The sequence below is a fragment of the Lathamus discolor genome, chromosome 1 (genome assembly GCF_037157495.1).
Source record: "Lathamus discolor isolate bLatDis1 chromosome 1, bLatDis1.hap1, whole genome shotgun sequence".
NCBI classification, from domain to species: Eukaryota; Metazoa; Chordata; class Aves; order Psittaciformes; family Psittacidae; genus Lathamus; species Lathamus discolor.
The window spans coordinates 68,462,386-68,480,400 of record NC_088884.1 but is presented as its reverse complement, the minus strand read 5'-3'; the positions used below and the strand labels follow the sequence as shown (position 1 = coordinate 68,480,400).

The window sequence follows — 18,015 nt, the reverse complement described above, 5'->3', positions numbered from 1 at the left end:
CAGTGGATGTTCATTGGTTAAGCTAATAAACAGAAAGCCTGAGACAGGTGCTGAAAGCCAATCTTTTCATCTTCTGTTAACAGTATTAGCAACCAGAAATTGTGGTCTTCATTTTTGAATATGTAACATAGGAACTTGCGGGGGGGGAAAGGGCGGGGATATACATGTTTTTTAAGGTCAATATCTGACAGGGCTTTGAGCAACCTGGTCTAGTGGAAGGTGTCCCTGCCCATGCAGGGGGGTTTGAACTACATGATCTTTAAGGTCCCTTCCAACCCAAACCATTCTATAATTCTATGTTTATGCCTTTTTTTCCTGGATGTTGTCATATCAGCTAATATTGGTAGTAACAAAATACATATTCAGGTCTAAATACTGATGCAGATGTTACTGTGACCTTTATGCTCTGCAGAGTGAGTTAAATTGGTTGGGTGGGATAACTGAATAAGACTAATAAGTTAGGTACATGGTTTTGTACCTAACGCACATGGTTTTGTAGAAGGGAGAGTGTTTAGTCTTCATCACTGGGAATTTGTGGTGAGGAGGGCAATTTAGGGTCCCTTGGTATTAAAAATACATACAAAAATGAGTACAACCCTATATAGAGAACAACACTGAAGTACTAATGGACTTAAATTATTTAGAGGATCACAAGTAATTATGTGGATAGCAAGGGAATCTTGGCTGACATTTTAAACTAATGATGCTAACATGTGCATATATGCAGACATCATGCTGCCAGCACTGACATAGGCTTTCATCCATTGTGGCACTGTGTTGATTTATATCTGCTTTAAAAATATATGCAAATATCTTGTCCATGTGAAGTCATGCATATAGGACATAATAATAGTTCACCGCAGATGAAAGAAAGGCGCCCTATTCATTGTCGTTCATCCTGCTGATTTTCTTATCGTGACTCCAAAGCTCACTGAATTTGCAAGTTAACCTGTATAATGTGCTAAGCCAGCAAAAAGCTAACCCATCAAAAAGTGGACAGTTTTGTGTCAAGAACTGTCACAAATGTGATGTGAAACTTGGGGAACTTAAAGTAGGTAGAGCTGGTGAGAGAGAAGAAAAAGTGAGATCTCTTACTAGCCTCCATGCAGAGGCAGAGATCAGCTTAGCTGCTCGCAAAACCACGAACTGTGGTTTCCTGGGTAAATATAGCAGTGACACAAATGTGGTGTAATTACGTACTGAATGCAGCTTGCACATTACTACATAGGAATTGTAATTTATGTAGCTTTGGACTTTTCCAATTTACAGTAACTTTTGGAAGCAAATTTATTTGTTTTCCAAAGGGTTGAGAGAAGTTCTTTGTAGCAGAATCAATTTAAAAAAGATATTTGAAGCTGATTCTAAATGTGTGTTTGAAAAGTCTACAACCAGTAGCAGTAATTGTAATTAACTGGGTTATAATTATTATGTTGAACTTAGAACTGGACTGTTAGCAGAAGCAGTGAGTCAAAGGTGAATTCAGATACCCACAGTATGCTTATGGGAATTTTGTTGGAGTTCTTCATCAGTATTTTCAGTGGTGTTTTCCAGCCTAATATTCTTCCAAAGCAACTTTATTACATGTTTGAGGGAAGTGTTCTTATTAATGAAAACAGTAGTTAGTGATGTTCAGTGCTTGAAAATAATACTGGTTTTTAATGACCTCTTTGGGTATGTTTATGGCTTTTTTTTTTTTATTTATTTTTTTAGATTCAGCAATTGGAGGTGCTGCTGCTTCAAATTATGCAAATTCCACTTGGGGTCCTGGAGCCTCCTCCAACAGCGGCACCAACGCCAACCCAACTCACGTCTGGGACAAGGTGATTGTAGACGGGTCTGACATGGAAGAGTGGCCTTGTATTGCCAGCAAAGATGCTGAGTCTTCTTCCGAAAACACCACCGATAACAACAGTGCCTCGAACCCTGGCCTGGAGAAGAACGCTCTGCCAGGAAGCACCACTAATAACAAAGGAAAAGGAAGCCAGTGCCAGTCTGGAAGCGCTGGAAACGAATGTAATCTTGGGGCCTGGAAATCTGATCCCAAGGCTAAATCTGTTCAATCTTCCAACCCTGCTGCCGAGAATAACAATGGACTAGGTAATTGGAGGAACTTGAGTGGACAAGATAGAATTAATCCCAGTACTGGCTTCAGCAACTTTAACCCAAATAGCAACCCATCTGCTTGGCCAGCACTGGTTCAAGAGGGCAATTCTAGGAAAGGGACTTTGGAATCTGATAGTGGTAGCTCCAATGCACAGATTAGCACAGTAGGTCAGACCTCTAGGGAACAGCAGTCAAAGATGGAAAATGCGGGTGTTAACTTTGTCTCTGGCAGAGAACAGGCTCAAATTCATAACACTGATGGACCAAAAAATGGAAACACTAACTCCTTGAACTTAAGTTCACCAAACCCTATGGAGAATAAGGGAATGCCCTTTGAAATGGGCTTGGGGAACCCTTCCAGGAGCACTGACACCCCTTCACAAAGCACTGGAGAAAGAAAGACTGGGAGTGTTGGATCTTGGGGTACAGCTAGGGGGTCTTCTGGAACTGACACAGCCTCTGGACAGAGCAATTCTGGAAACCATGGGAACAATGGAAAAGATAGAGAGGACTCCTGGAAAGGAGCTTCTGTTCAAAAGCCTAATGGGTCAAGAAGTGATTCTTGGGATAACAGTAACCGGTCTACGGGTGGTGGGTCTTGGAACTTTGGCCCTCAGCATGCAAATGAAAGCAAATGGGGTGAAGGGAACAAATTAACATCTGGGGTCTCTCAGGGAGAATGGAAACAGCTGTCTGGGTCTGATGAACTGAAGATTGGAGAATGGAGTGGTCCAAACCAACCAAATTCTAGCACTGGAGCATGGGACAATCAAAAAGGCCACCCTCTTCCTGAAAACCAAGGCAATTCCCAGGCTCCCTGTTGGGGAAGATCTTCCAGCTCTGCGGGAAGTGAGGTTGGCGGTCAAAGCACTGGAAGCAACCACAAAGCAGGAAGCAGTGACAGTCACAATTCTGGACGCCGATCATATAGGCCTACGCATCCTGATTGCCAGGCAGTCTTGCAGACTTTGCTGAGCAGGACTGATTTGGACCCCCGAGTGCTTTCAAACACGGGCTGGGGCCAAACCCAAATTAAGCAAGATACCGTGTGGGATATTGAAGAGATGCCACGGCCCGAGGGGAAGTCTGATAAAGGAACTGAGGGGTGGGAGAGCTCTGCCACACAGACAAAGAACTCAGGGGGCTGGGGCGATGTACCCAGCCAAAGCAATCAAATCAAGTCTGGATGGGGTGAGCTCTCAACCCCAACGGAGTGGAAGGACCCCAAAAATACTGGAGGATGGAATGACTATAAGAACTCCAATTCTTCTAATTGGGGAGGAGGAGGAAGAACAGAAGAAAAATCATCTTCCTCTTGGAATGAGAATTCCAGTAGTAAGGATCAGGGGTGGGGTGGACGGCAGTCTAATCAAGGATGGTCTTCTGGAAAGAACGGTTGGGGAGAGGAAGTTGACCAAACAAAGAACAGCAACTGGGAAAGTACAGGAAACAAGCCAGTGTCTGGTTGGGGTGAAGGTGGGCAGAATGAGATTGGAACTTGGGGTAATGGTGCAAATACAAGCGCTGCTTCAAAAGGTGGATGGGATGATTGTAAAAGAACTTCAACGTGGAATGAGACGGGTCGACAGCCCAACTCCTGGAACAAGCAGCAGCAACAGCACCAGCAGCAACAGCAGGAGTCTTCTGGTTCCTGGGGTCCACCGCCTCAAACTCCAAGTAATGGGCGACCTCCAAACCCAAACTGGAACAGTGGACCACAACCAGCTGCCCCCAAAGAGGAGGAGCCTAGTGGCTGGGAAGAACCTTCGCCACAGTCAATCAGTCGGAAAATGGATATTGATGATGGCACTTCAGCATGGGGAGATCCTAGCAGTTATAACTACAAGAATGTGAACCTGTGGGACAAGAACTCACAAGGAGGACAGGCCCCACGGGAGCAGAGCCTGCCTACTCCAATGACTAGCAAATCACAAGCATCAGGTAGTAGTCTTGTTCTTTCTTCCTCAAGCTCCTATATATGAATGTAATCTGAAAGTGTAAAAGATACTTGTGTAGCCTCCAATTCTCGATAGTTTTATTCCATAGAGAAAACCAGTTTCTTATTTGAATATTTGCTTATGACTTTAAAATTTGAATTAATCGGTCCTCTGCTTGTTGTGCTTCAGTACCTGTGATCTGAAAACTGGTCAGCTTGCCAGTGAAAGAAAATGTTAGCTGACAAATGTGCATATTCAATCTCAGCTCTGAAGAACAGGTTGAATTGCAGAATCATAGAATAATTTCGGTTGGAAAAAAGACCTTTAAGATCATTGAGTCCAACCGTCATCCCAGGACTGCCAAGTCCACCACTGAACCATGTCCCTAAGCACCACATCTGCAAGTCTTCTAAACACCTCTGGGGATGGTGACTCAACCACTTCCCTGGGCAGCCTGTTCCAGTGCTTGACAACTCTTTTGGGATAAATTTTTTCCTAATCTCCAGTCTAAACCTCCCTTGGCGCAACTTGAGGCCATTTCCTCTTGTCCTATTGCTTGTTACTTGACAGAAGAGACAGGAGGCCCACCTCACTCCATCTTCCTTTCACGTAGTTGCAGAGAGTGATAAGGTATCCCCTGAGCCTCATTTTCTCCAAGCCAAATCACATTTCTTTTATATTTTATTATTGGAGAATCAGGGAGAAATTCTTTACTTATTTTTAGTTAAACTTTTTGCTGTGGAACACTCATTTAACAGTTGAAATTGAGCTAGTCTGTGGGGTTTTTTAACTCAATTTGGCTCTGTTGTGTGATAAAGAATACTTAGGAAAATATTCTACGAAATAAGGACAAGGAAAAGCTACATAGCCTGGGAATATATTAAGATGTTTCCGTTATGTAATCTCTTCTGTGACATAAATGTGCTTTAAAGAAAAATTGTTTTGTTTTAATACATACTTCAAATATGTTCTTATTCATCATATATAAAAACCTGGGTTAATCTGGTGCTTTTCATTAGTCACAAAAGTTCACCAGATAGGACAGCATTAGATGTAGGGTACATGTTTAACCTAGAGAAGAATACTACTCAACATAGCATTCTCTTCCTTTTCATCCGTGGAAGTTAGTGCCTGCTTTCAGTCATGTGAACAGTTGTCAATTCTGTTGCACCCATGTTACTGAGAACCTAAAGTCCTCAACAGAAAGAATGAAGTAATAGATGAATGATGTGGTGCTGCACTGCAGTGAATAGTTCATTGTCTAAATGGTCTGTAATGAAAACTCTTTCTCCTTTGTGCAGTCTGGAGCAAAAGCACTCCACCTGCTCCAGATAATGGTACGTCCGCCTGGGGTGAGCCAAATGAAACAAGTCCCGGGTGGGGTGAAGTAGATGATACAGCAGCATCAACAACAGGCTGGGGGAATGCACCTTCCAACGCCCCGAATGCCATGAAATCTAGTGAGTATAGGCCAGATACCAATTTCTTTGCAGTGGTGCTTTTTAGTGTTTGGGCTTTTGATATGGGTCACCTATGCAGGAATTGTTATCTGAGGCCTAGAAGCAACATGTTGAATCAGTAAGATTTTGATGGGTGAATGATTAAGTGTTTACAAATTACTGGAACCGTTTTTTAAGGTAATGAAAAATTTCTTAACTGAGCAATTAAATGGGCAGCTCTGATTTGTGGAAGTGTTGAAACATGAGAGCATCTGAGTGAGGAAGTGTGTCTTTTTCTCAAAATGTCTTTCCTTCTCTGGCTGCCCACTTGTTACTCAGCATACAGATTTGTTAGGGAATGCACAGATTTCCGTGTGGAGGCCATTAGGTGTAATGCAACTTGCCTTTCGATAGATTATTTTTTATTGTATGGGTGTGGAAAATTGCATCTCTCGAGAACTTAACTTTCTTCTGTCGTTGAACCTAAAGGGATTACTGTTTTCTGATTATTACCTACCTGCAGCTGTGGTGCTCATGAATGAGATGATGTTGAAATATTTTAAAAAATACACTTTGAAGATAAAATTTGGCTGTATTAAGAGCTTTATTTTTGTGGAAGTTACTCCTTCTGATATAAGCTGTAGAATTTTTATTTCACTCTCTTTAAGCGAAGTACAACAAACAGAAGCGATCACCTGATGATACAACATACAATGTTACTGCCAAAGCCAATAATATTTGGATATGAAGTTTCCCATAGGAAATAATGATAATACATGACAGTTAACTGAATTTGAGTAATGGTACCCACTGCAAAACTGTTTTCAGTTACAAGTTGCTTTTGCAACATTTAATTGTGTGGAATGAAATGCTCTATTCAGATGTTTTCTGTAGGGTTGTTCTCCCTTCTTCCCACCCCAGTTGGCCATTTATGAAACAAAACTGGGGAAAAAACATTGTTTTCTTAGAGTTAATATTATAGCAGCTTTTCACGGATGGCAGTAGTGCTTACTGTGCCTGCTACACAAACTTGGCACTTCCCAGGATGCTAAACTTTTTCTAGGTGAATCTCTTTCATTTTCATCTGCAAAAAGCCACCTACATATGACCAAAATAAGAGCCTCTGAAATGCTAATGATCCATTCCAAATTCTATGGATTTGTTAGTACTTAAGAGGGAGACTTAAAAGCCTGTGCATGGTCACTTGCTTGTCCTAACTTGTCTGCATGTGTGACACAAGCAGAAAGCTGCAGCATATGTGTACTGTTTTGTACATAAGCTGTTCTCAGCTCTAGAGGAGCAAAATAAAGGCAGTTTGCCCCTGATGGCTGTTTCAGGTTGGGATGTAGTAGATCACCAGTTCAAGAGCCGAGGTCTTAATTTTTCTGTGTTCTGTGACTGCTCCCTCAACTCATTTCTAATTGGCACCCAAAAGAAAGCAGTGTTACTCAGGGGATTAAAGGCAGATACTTAATGTATTGTATAAGTTAGAAGAAGAAATTGGTTCAAAGAGCTTGCAAAAGTGTAATTTATGGTCAAAGGCAAGGTAAGGTCAGGAAACTGAGATAAGCAGTGATGGGAAAAAGAAGAGGTTAGAGCCAAAGAAAGGAAGCACAGATCTTGCCACCTGTTTAAAAAAAAAAAAAAAAAGGATTTACGTAGTTGTACCAGCATTGCATAGGAATTCTCTGGCAGAAGCAGGAATAAATGCAGTTTTCTGTAACATCATTATGGCTCTTTAACTTGAAAGTTTCCTTTGCTTACTATAGCTTTTTGTGATTCCTCACTCAACAAATGCAGGAAATGAAGTAGGAATCCTGCAGACAAGTCATCTTTACACTACTATCGAGATTCATGTTCAGGAATCTCAGACCTGAGAGCTGTCAATGCAGAGAAATAATTACAGTCATGTAGTTAAAAGCAGGATCATAGTACTATATTTAAAAAAAATAGTGGCTGGAAATAAATGAAAGCTGCAGGGACAATCCCATATATGACATTTCCAGATGAAGCTCTTGACTCTGAGGTCATAATCTTTAAATGTAGCCTTTTCTGTGTAAATAGCATGATTAAAGGGTCAAGAGGTAAATTTTTGTATTTGGACCAGTATGTTTCCTAAGCAGCCCTCAATTTTGGTACACACACAACTTCCAAAAGTTACGTTTCCTGGGAAGTATCTGAGTTATTTACGATGGATTTTAAGGTAGCTCTTAAACTGCCATGAAATGCTGCTGTACTTATTTTCCAGGGTTATCAAGGTAGTATTCCCTTTAATAGGCTAATTGCAGTTCCAGACTTTTTTATATTCAGATTTTCTGCTATGTACGTTAATATCCTTATCCCTGATTTCCACACTCAAGCCCCAGACAACTGGAGAATTTGTTATGAAAAAGGTGATGATGATTTAAATCTTTTTTAAAGGATATAAATGCTCAGGGAATAAATACGCAAAGTGAAGAGTTTCAGCAGGAAGGAGAACAGCTGGGCAGTAGACAAGATGAGGATTTGGTCTCTTGGTGGCTTGTTGGCAGCGGTTAGAATTCAGAGTTGCCTGACGGTGCTAGAGAGTAACAGCAAGAAAAGAGACAAGGAAGAAATCTTAGATTGAAATGATATGGTGAAATGGTTGTAGCTTTCTGGTAGTGGCTTATCTACTTAAACAGCACTGCTAATAAGTCTTTTTAGTGACACTGTTTAAAACAAATTCAAGTGGAGAAGTTTGGGTTTGGTTTTTTTCACATTAAACTACTTTTGGCGTTACGTATACTGGAGCACAATCTCACTTCTTTTCCTTCACATTCTATTTAGTTGTTCCTCCTTAAAGTTCTGTAGTTTTATGAAAGGCATTAGTGCAAGGGAAGTGTTTAGGTTTTGAAGCAAGAGAAGAAATAACTGATAAACTACCTGAACCCAAGTCCTCAGCACCCTTGGTTTTTAAGTCTCCTTCAAGTCTTTTCATTAACACTAGAAAATAATAGATTGCCTTTTAAAGAAATCCCAATGCAGCTGTATCTGTGTAAGAGAAGAGGTCCCTATGGTTATTATATCTTTATCGCTTTAAAATAGTTACAAAACATGACATGCTAACATGCCACCAAATCTCTTAGATTTGGGGATTCATGCACAAGTTTTTAGAGCTGTTAGAGTGAAGACACTTTTTTTTTTACTCCTTTGGGGTTCTGATGATCTCAGCTAATACTTCAGTAGCAAATCACCACTGCATGATATTGTAGACTGCTTTTAAGCTTCTTTCTTTTTCTAAAGGTTCTAAATCTATGCAAGATGGCTGGGGAGAGAGTGATGGGCCAGTGACAGGAACGCGTCATTCCAGCTGGGAAGAGGAGGAGGAGGGAGGAGTCTGGAACACAGCAGGCTCTCAGGGAAGCAATTCCTCCCACAACTCAACAAGCTGGGGGCAAGGAGGAAAGAAAACACAAATGAAGGTAAAATGCTTGAATGATTCATAGCTACTGTGTTGTCTGAAAGCAGTATGACTGATATGTTAGAGCATTATCATAGTTCTTCTTTTAAAAAGGTATTACAGAATTCAGCTAGAAAGGTGCCTATTACAACAGTGTAAAAAATGTGAGGTTTTTGATTTGTTTTAATGTATTATACTTGTGACTAATAAATCTGCCAGAAGTGTCAAATTCCTTTAGTATGTAAGCTGCAGCACATTACTAAATGAAACGGAGCAATAAGTATCCCAAGGCTACTGCTCTTCTTTTGTTGATATGTCTTTCTTTCTGTGTTAGGCTGCTGCAGTTCTCTTTGCATAGCCTACCAGAGTTTTAATTCCACAGTTCCTTTGGCATGTACACTTCTTACTTCTACTGACTTTTGTGTTTAGGTCGGAACTGTGTTTGTTGTTATTGACCTTTGGCCTCACACAGGAGCAGGAGTTTGGCTCTAGTCCTAAGTAAATTGCTTTCTAAGGTTCATTTGTGTTAAAGTTCTCTACTACAGTAACACTTGGTACTGTATTAATATTAGGACTATGCTTTGATTACTTCTAGTCAGATAGGCAGGGCAAACTCAAAAGGCAAGTCCAGAGCAGCTTCCTAGGACATGGAAATAGTTTTGACATGGTATGGAGTTTTACAATTCCGTTTTGCAAAATTATTCTCATGAACTTTTTTTCTCACTCAAAGCCACCTTTTTATTTTAACCACTAATGCAACTGTCCAGATTTTTTTCTTTTTTGTTGAAATATTTTCAGTTTTCATTTTGATCACCTGTAAATTACAGTAAGGTCAGATTGAGAGTCAAGCCAGCACAGTGCCCATGTGAGAGAAATCACCCTAAAGGGAAGAAATCTACCACTGTATATGTGGTGGATTAAAGAATCTACTAGGCTGTAACAGAGGAAAAAATAAATAACATAAATAGCAGATTCCAGAATGAAGCTGTGAAACATTCATTATACACATGAAGTGTTCATTCAGTTTGATATTCATAGCAATGAACAATTTTATTAGATTATTTGGTAACTGTTTCCAACCATGCAAAAACTTAGTGTTTTATTCAGGAAATAAGTTTCTCTGAAACCAGGATCATTTGACACTTGTGAAAACAGAATTTAAGAAATCAAAAAGTTGCTTAAGAATATTTGTCTTTTTTTCCCCTCTTCAGTGCGCATTAAAAGGAGGAAATAGTGATTCATGGATGAACCCTTTATCCAAACAGTTTTCAAATATGGGCTTGCTAGTAAGTAAATTTTTTAAAATACAAAATCCAGCTTTTGGAAATAAGTCAGTAAACTTCAAATAAGTCAAAAAGATCAACTGCTTAACAGTGTGTAACTATTTATCTGCATTTGCTTTGCTAGTATATTGATTATACTACTTTTAATAGCTGAATATTCAGCATTTCAGAATGGCTTCTTAGAAAACCCCAAAATCTACCTTGACTCTTCAAAGTTACGACATCTTTTGTCCTGAGTTTGTAATTTCCTTGAAAGTAACAGCATTTGGTGTTTTCTTTGGGGGGCTGGGGGGGTACGTGTTCATAATACGCTCTTCAGAGCACTCAGATTAGAGACCTTAGCTACTGGCTGTAGTGTCAGACATCTGTGATTAGTCCAAGGCTATTCATTCTGAGTCTCAGCCACCTATCAGAAGAGGAGACTTACAGCCCTGTGCCTTGGCTATTTATATTTTAAATAACATGTAGCAGGGTCTTTTTGGAAGAAAAAGGGCTCATTATTGATCAGTACATAGAGATTGATCGGTAAAGTGAATAAACAAATGGCACGTCATGAAAAGACAGATCTTCAGAGAGGTACCTTAAAAATAGTTACATATAATTTTTCCTTTTTTTTTTTTTAAGAACTTCTGAAATGCTAATTTTTAAAACATTTTACAGGATATTGTGCTAACTGTCATCATGTGAAGCAGGTATATTATGTAATGCAGGCTAGCGGAAGATGATAATGCAGAGGTTCTGAGAGAAGTGCAGGGCTGTACAAACTGTCACTGACATGAGTAGGATTAGTTTGTAATGTCTGTTGGCTCCCAAGCTCAAATTCAGTCTGGTAAACTGTAGATGCTTCTGAAAGCTATGGGAACACCCTGTCCCAGACTGCCAACTAAATCATAACTTGGCAGCACTTTTCAAGGTTTGATGGCTTGACAGGTCATGAGGATGAGCTATCATTTTGGCCACTATTTTCAGTGTTTCATCTCTCAGCCACTGGCACATGAGGACAGAGGTTCATTTCACAGAGCAGCTGTCTATCCATCTTTCTCAGCCTGTTGCATGTGTTCATGTGTCTGGTTTCATATGAGTAAACTAGCCACACACAACATTAGGGAGTCGAGGTGAGCTGTGTCCAGGATGATGTCAAGAATCCTTGTGTCTAGTTTAAAACAAAACTTTGATGGGCACAAGTATGTCTTTCCTTCATTTCACCTTTCTGAAACATTCCTCTGCATTTCATAGAAGTTGGAACTGAATTTTTTTGTTTTTCTTCCAGAGTCAAACTGAGGACATTCCAGGCAGTAAGATGGACTTGTCTGTAGGTGCGTATAGTTTAAGTGCATTTGAAATATGAGATCATGTGTAATATTTTTATGTGGGTGACATGCTGTGTTTTGGAAAGGTTTGATCTTGCTTTTAGCACTCTCCAAATAGAATGATAGAGTTATAGCATCCAGTGTCTTGGCTGTAGGCTTTGAATAGTTACACAGCTGATACTGCTAGGCAACACTGCGATATGTACCTGTACAGAATGGAAGTATAACTTGTGGAAGGGACATTCTGTAAGACTGTTTTGATACATGTAGTTTGTTTTCATTGTTACTGTTTAAAGAAAGTGAAGATCGCTTTTCATTTGGTAGAAGAGGAGGACTGGGTTTTGGCAGTAGAACATCCCAATTACCATAGGTCCCTGGAGGTGATGTGAGAGAGAAGAATGTCTTCTGCAGTTGATTTCTTCGATTGCTTGCCTCAAGCTGTTAAAAGTTACTGCTCAGTAGAACTAGATTTTTCACTCTTCATAGCCTCACCACAACACTGCACACAGCTTAAGTGGGATGGGCTTGTGTGGAAAACACTGTCTTAAATGGGAGTTTGAATTGACCCCTTAGATTAATCCCATGTAGTCACCTTTTAATTTGTCATGACTTTCTTCTTTGGCAAACTAAGTAGTGCACTTTCACAGAAATACTGATTTAAAATCTTGGAATCAGATTTGGTTTTGCATTTGTTCTCCAAATTGTCTCTGAATATTCACTGTCGTATTATTGTAGTAGAAATACCACAGGCTCCTGAAATCTTCTGCCATTTGGGATGGTTTCCATACAGAATCCCTAAAATATATGTTAAAAAAGAGATGATTCAAACCTGCTATTTCAATTATTGTACTTTATTTGTTATCAAGTCTTTGAAGGCTTAGTAAGGTTAAAAACTTACACAGGATAGCATTTGATACTTATGAAGGGAAATAGGGTTTCATTCCTGTTCTAACATCTGTTCAGTTTTTGATTCTTCAAAAACTACAGAGACAGGAAGATCCATCTCATACCCATAGCTATGAAGACAGATCATCTAGTCCACTTAAAGGGCTTTGCCTCTGGACACAGCTAACAACAATTTTGGAGATGTTAATTCTATTTCTGTAACTTTCGGGAACGTCACAGAGGCCTTAAATTCTTCCCAGTTAAAATGGCAAAAGCCAGAGGTCTTGTAATTCTTATTCCAACGAATGGTATGTCAAAGTAGCATTAGTATTCTCAGCTCTCATCTAGAGCAGTGTATTTCCTGTGTAGATGAGGTATGCCCTCTGGGCTACAGGGGACTGTGTATGTGGTGGTTCTCTTGGTGGAAGGGATCCCTGTATCAGTGCAAATCAAGTTTGTTACGAAGATGCGGACACCATTGATTCTGAATCTTATGTGATTATCACTGAGACCTAAGGTATGCTGTCACACAGTAACCATTTTACCTGTTTCATGTTTAAAAACGTTCTGGTACCAAGCAGCTTACTTTCAGCTACTTTTGCCTAATAGCCAGAAGTGTCTACCTCAGTTAAAATAGGGACACATACAGTCATAAAGAGCTGCTGAAAGCACAGCAAGGACTTGGTAAAAAAGAGAAAGCTAGCTGGAGGAGGTCACTGACTTGGAATCAATGCTTTTCCTGCTGGTGGCTCTTAATTTCCTGTGGGAGACTGTAATTTGAATTGATTACTGATGATCCCGTGGTGGTATCTGAAGAACCACCTGCAGAAGTAGTTCTGAGCCAGGTTGCAGTCTGTGGGATCACTGGATCAACTAAAATTGGTGTTTACAAGTTAAGTTTTCAGAATATGTTCTGAAATTCATTGCTGTATGCTGGAATAGTGTGGGGTGTGTGATACGAGTTGACTATATCCAACATTAAGGATATAATCTGTTTACTCCTGAGATATTACCTGCCATAGAAGTTAGTCTTCAGGTGTATGACTGGCTGTGTTCTAAGTATTAGGTATTGTCACTTTTCAGCATCATACACATTTAAGTTTGGTGCATTCGATCCTGTCTTTGTGACAACTTTTTGTTTCGTTTCTGGATTATTAGTACTTTTTAAATCCGAATATCAAATAGTGACAGTAGGGAAGCTGTGTATTCTGCTCTTAGATAAATGCCACCTTGGGGTTTATTTTTTTACAGATGTCAAGACAGTTGACTAGTCTGTGTTCCCCCAGCCTCAGAAAGTAATGCAGTAGTGAACACTACTTTCCTCTGTCTTCTGAATGATGCAATGGCCATATGATTGAAATTGAACCTATACTGTAGGACTTTTGCAGTAGAAAACTCAGTAGTACAAGTTCAAACCCTGCAAATGCAAGCAGTGTAAATATTTATTCTTGATTTGAATAGTAGATTTGTGCAACTACAGGAAGCAGTTCTTGTGAAACTGGGCCTTGTGCTGTTACTGCAGTTTCTGTGCCATTCTGATTCTGCCATACTTCTTCTGTGCCTTTTTAGTATTGTTGACCAAATTATTCCAGTGTTATGCCTTTCAAGAAGTCTGCTCTGATATTAACCCTCTTTGCATCAGTGCTGTCACCAGCTTTAGTACTTCCTCATCTGCCACTGTTGTAGCATCCTGTGTGATGCTGTAGTCAGGTTTTTCCCAACTGAAAACTTCATTTATTGGGAATTTTAATTAATCTTTGTACCAAAAGTAGAGTTGTGGTAGTCAAGACTTACTCACATCTAACATCAACTCCAGATTTGTTACTCTAATGAAACCCTAATAGCTGCAGTGTCTCTCAGCTTAAAATCCATTACATTCTTAAAATGCATATCACACTTCATAGAGGATTAAGTAGTTTGGGTTTGTTTTTTTTTTTGGTTGTTTTTTTTTTTCCCCACAAAGTTGCTTTCTTTCTCTGAACAGTTAAGGATCCCAGTAAGAGGTCTTAAAGTGTGTGTATATAGTACAACATAGTTTTGGTGAAGGTAACAGATTTTTTTTTGATCTCTGCACTTTGACTTAGTACAGCGTCTCTAGAATTCAAGCTCTGATTGTATCATGGTTCTCTAAAGGTCGTCTAGGCAGAGATAAGTTGTCTTGGATGTTCAGTTCTCATCTGCCTTCAGATGCTGTTGTTAGAGAACAGATCTAAAAATACACAAATGAAGAGAATGGTAGCCTGGATTATGCTGATAATAGCTCTCTTAGTTCTTCAGTGCTGAATTAAACTTTTGGATCCTTCAGAACTTTGTGCTGTCAAGGATCTTAAGGCCATAAGGTCTTCTAAGGAAAGATGGCTGAGGCTCAGTATATCCTGTGGAATTACTCTGAAAGGTTGCATACTTTGCATACTTCTATCTGTTCCACTTCTTTGAATTTAGTATAACCATTAATGGTGGCATCCTTGATCCTGGGTAGAGGCATTTATTATGATTTTTATTCCATTTCAAAGTTAAAGAATGTGACATCTTCCTGATGTTTTTCTGTTACTAATCTCTTTAGCCGTTTCACTCTTGTTGCTTATGGCAGTTGCTTGTGGAAAGCTATAAACTTTTGCTCAGCCTGTATCTACTTCTAAACTTTAAATGTTGGACTTGCTTATAAAGGTAGGCTTGTGCTTCATCTGATTTTCAGTCAGGCTTACAACATACCAGGTTATTCTAATGAGAACTCCCTGCATGGTATTTTCCCAATTTATGGATAAATGCACATTGATCTTGGAGTTAAATCTGTGCTTGGGGGCCAGACATACTGAAGAAAACTTTGGGATGTATGGAGCACCTCGGCTTTGATCATCATGCGTTGTAAAATAGTTTCAGTTGTCAGTAGGTAACTCTTACTGTGTTGGTCTCAGTCATCTTCTTTGAAAACTGTGTTGCTTTCATTGCAAGGTGCTGAAGTGACTCTTATTTAGTGACCAAGACAGAAGAGATATGGATCAATAGCATGCCTGAGGCAGGTTTGCTTCCTCTTTTAAAATTACTTTTCTATCAAATCCTTTGAGTGGGGAACTTGTTTTGCTTTGAAAACAGGATACCGCATTTTCCATTGAAATCCCTCCTAGTATGTACGTCCTGAAGCATGAGGTTTGCTACAGTAAGTAGTTAGTCAGAACCACCTAATATTCCATCGTTTCCTTTCTTCTGTTTGACAGCCACCTTTGTCTTTTTTTTTTTTTTTAATGTATTAATTGCAGCCTCTGCAGATCACTGAACGCTCAAGTCACCTGTAAAGACTGGGAAATTAATTTCCATTTTCTATTGATTCAAATGCAATTCATGCAGCTGTCTGTTGTAAATACATTACAAGACCATAACCAGATATAGCATTCAGGTGCAACACCTTATGATATGTACATTGATATGCAACATACACGATATCTAAGTATATGTGCTTGCTCAGTAGGCTTGGATGATGTAAATTTATGGCCAAAGTAAAAACCAAGTATCTTTAAAATGTTTTTGGTTTTGTGGTCAAGCAGAAAATATTTCAAATGTGGGAGGTTTTTCTCCCATTTGGGTTACCCTGTGGGGGTATGTGTGTTTTCACCTTGTTGAGTCTGTTATTTGCAAATTTTTTAGGTAACTTTGATCAACAGTGGTTTCTGTTTTCTATCTCCCGGTATAAAACACATTATGTATCATTTTGTTCATATAGAATTCAAGTGTTTGTTTTTTTTTCTTCTTGGGCTATGTGAATGTGATGGAGTTGTTACACTTAAGTCGTCTTTGCCTCACCAGGGTGTGCATGTCATCCTCCAAGTTCTTGTTTCATTTTGCATTTTTCATAATGTTAATAGTGGGGAAAATCCAAGAACTGATGGGGGTGTTGTCTTTTATGAAGATGGTTGGACTTTTAACCTGTTCTGCATTTCCACATGTAGAAGATTTAGGGCTTCATGTTTATTCATGCACAAGAGTTCTTGCCTATGCAGAGGGTAAAATTCAGACTTTCTAGATTTCAACAGTAGTCTTGTAATATGTAAGGTAAAGCAAGTGTTCAGCCACCTGCATTATTTACAGCTTTTGTTGGCAAGTGCAAAAGACAGGCTCACACAACAGGTTTCAAGGTTGCGTTAGTATTTTCTATGAATGGGATAAATGAACGCAATCATCTCTCTTAGCAGGGCCTTGTTTCTATTGAAGTTTAAGCAGGTGCCTCAGCACTAAGTGGCATGCACATCTACTCTGGAACCCTTTAAAAATGCTGCTGTGTGCTCTCCATGTTATTTACCAAGGAGTTTTACAAGCCATTATTCAGTAATGTTTGAGGAGTTGATTGGATCACCAGGATAACTGGAGAGACGAAAGGGTGTTTCTGTGTCTTAGCCAGCTTGTGTTGGCATCCACCCAGTTTCATTTCAGACAGTGATGCAACTCCGTCTTGCTTTCAGTTTCTTTTCAAGCAACTAACGGGCAGGGCTTCCTTGTCTAGAATTAAAGCGTGAAAGCCTTTCGGGTAGTGGATTGCTGGCATTGTGTGAATGTAGTTGTTAGATGTAGGTATTGACAGGATTGAGATGTAGATGACATTTTATGTGACTACTTCTGCAGAGCCAGTTCTAGCTTTTTAGGATATGCTAGAAAGACATGAGCTCATCCGGGTCAGTATGACTCCAGTTACAAGCCAAGATTTGTCAAGTGTTTTTGTGATAAATGATGTTGAAGGCATCTGAGAGGATGAAGCTGGATCAACTTTGAAAGCTGTGCCAGCAGGAAAACCCCATGTAATTAATTAGTGGTTGATTTCACATATTCTTGGCAATAACATATCTATGAATATTAACAGTTTGTGGTGGAGCATTAAGAAAATATTCTGGCTTTGAGAAGCTTTTTTGAGGAACACATAAGCGTTTTGAAGTTATCGGTGTCATGAGCTGTCTGCTCTGTTTGATAAAGACTGTGTTTTGTCAGTTATAGGGTAAGATAGCTTTCATCCATTCTTTGGAAGAGTCATAGTTTTTGGTTAACTGTGGTGACAGGCTTTTTAAACCATTCTTGGAGGGGCCGTCTGTGCTACTAAATGGAGTTACTTAAACCTAAAAATAGCAGTAAAGCTCATTTCTGTCACACTGACCATATTTCAAAGCAAAGATATTTTCCATCTACTTCAATGTAGCAATATGCATCTGATAGCTTGCAGGTGCCAAATATGACCCGCAAAATGGTTCCTTGGTAGCTGTTTAGTGTGTAAGGTAGAAAGCTTCCTTCAGTAAGCATGTGGCTGATGATAAGCTTACAGAGAAAGGTGATGTCTTATTCACCATTTATTACAGTTTGTTTGTCTGGTACTAACATCTCTTCCTCATGTTCCACTGGATTAGTCATTAAACAATGGCAGGAGACTGTAGAGCATGTTTGAAAAGTATCTCTGTTACTGGTTTTGTAATCATTGCATACAAACTAAGGGAGATTGGTTGCCTGTCTGGAAGTTAACAGCGTACCAGATGATCTGTGGTATTCGAGAGTTAAGTTCACATGACTATAGAAGTGTTGTGATCAAATTATGTGTGTGGTTTTGCAGTTTGAGAAATTATTTCTTGATGCCAAACCCAGTAAAAGCTAAGTACAGAACTT

At 39.5% G+C, this 18,015-nt stretch overlaps 1 protein-coding gene across 1 annotated transcript in view; it reads left to right on the top strand.

Annotated features, from left to right (window-relative positions):
* The window catches only part of TNRC6B (trinucleotide repeat containing adaptor 6B), a 136,095-nt gene that overhangs the window by 98,063 nt on the left and 20,017 nt on the right, over positions 1-18,015 (top strand). Inside the window, exons 8-12 of the mRNA XM_065677680.1 lie at positions 1,711-4,044; positions 5,342-5,500; positions 8,744-8,922; positions 10,112-10,186; positions 11,454-11,499. Of these exons, the coding sequence (XP_065533752.1) occupies positions 1,711-4,044; positions 5,342-5,500; positions 8,744-8,922; positions 10,112-10,186; positions 11,454-11,499 (2,793 nt within the window). The remainder of the gene's footprint in view (positions 1-1,710; positions 4,045-5,341; positions 5,501-8,743; positions 8,923-10,111; positions 10,187-11,453; positions 11,500-18,015) is intronic.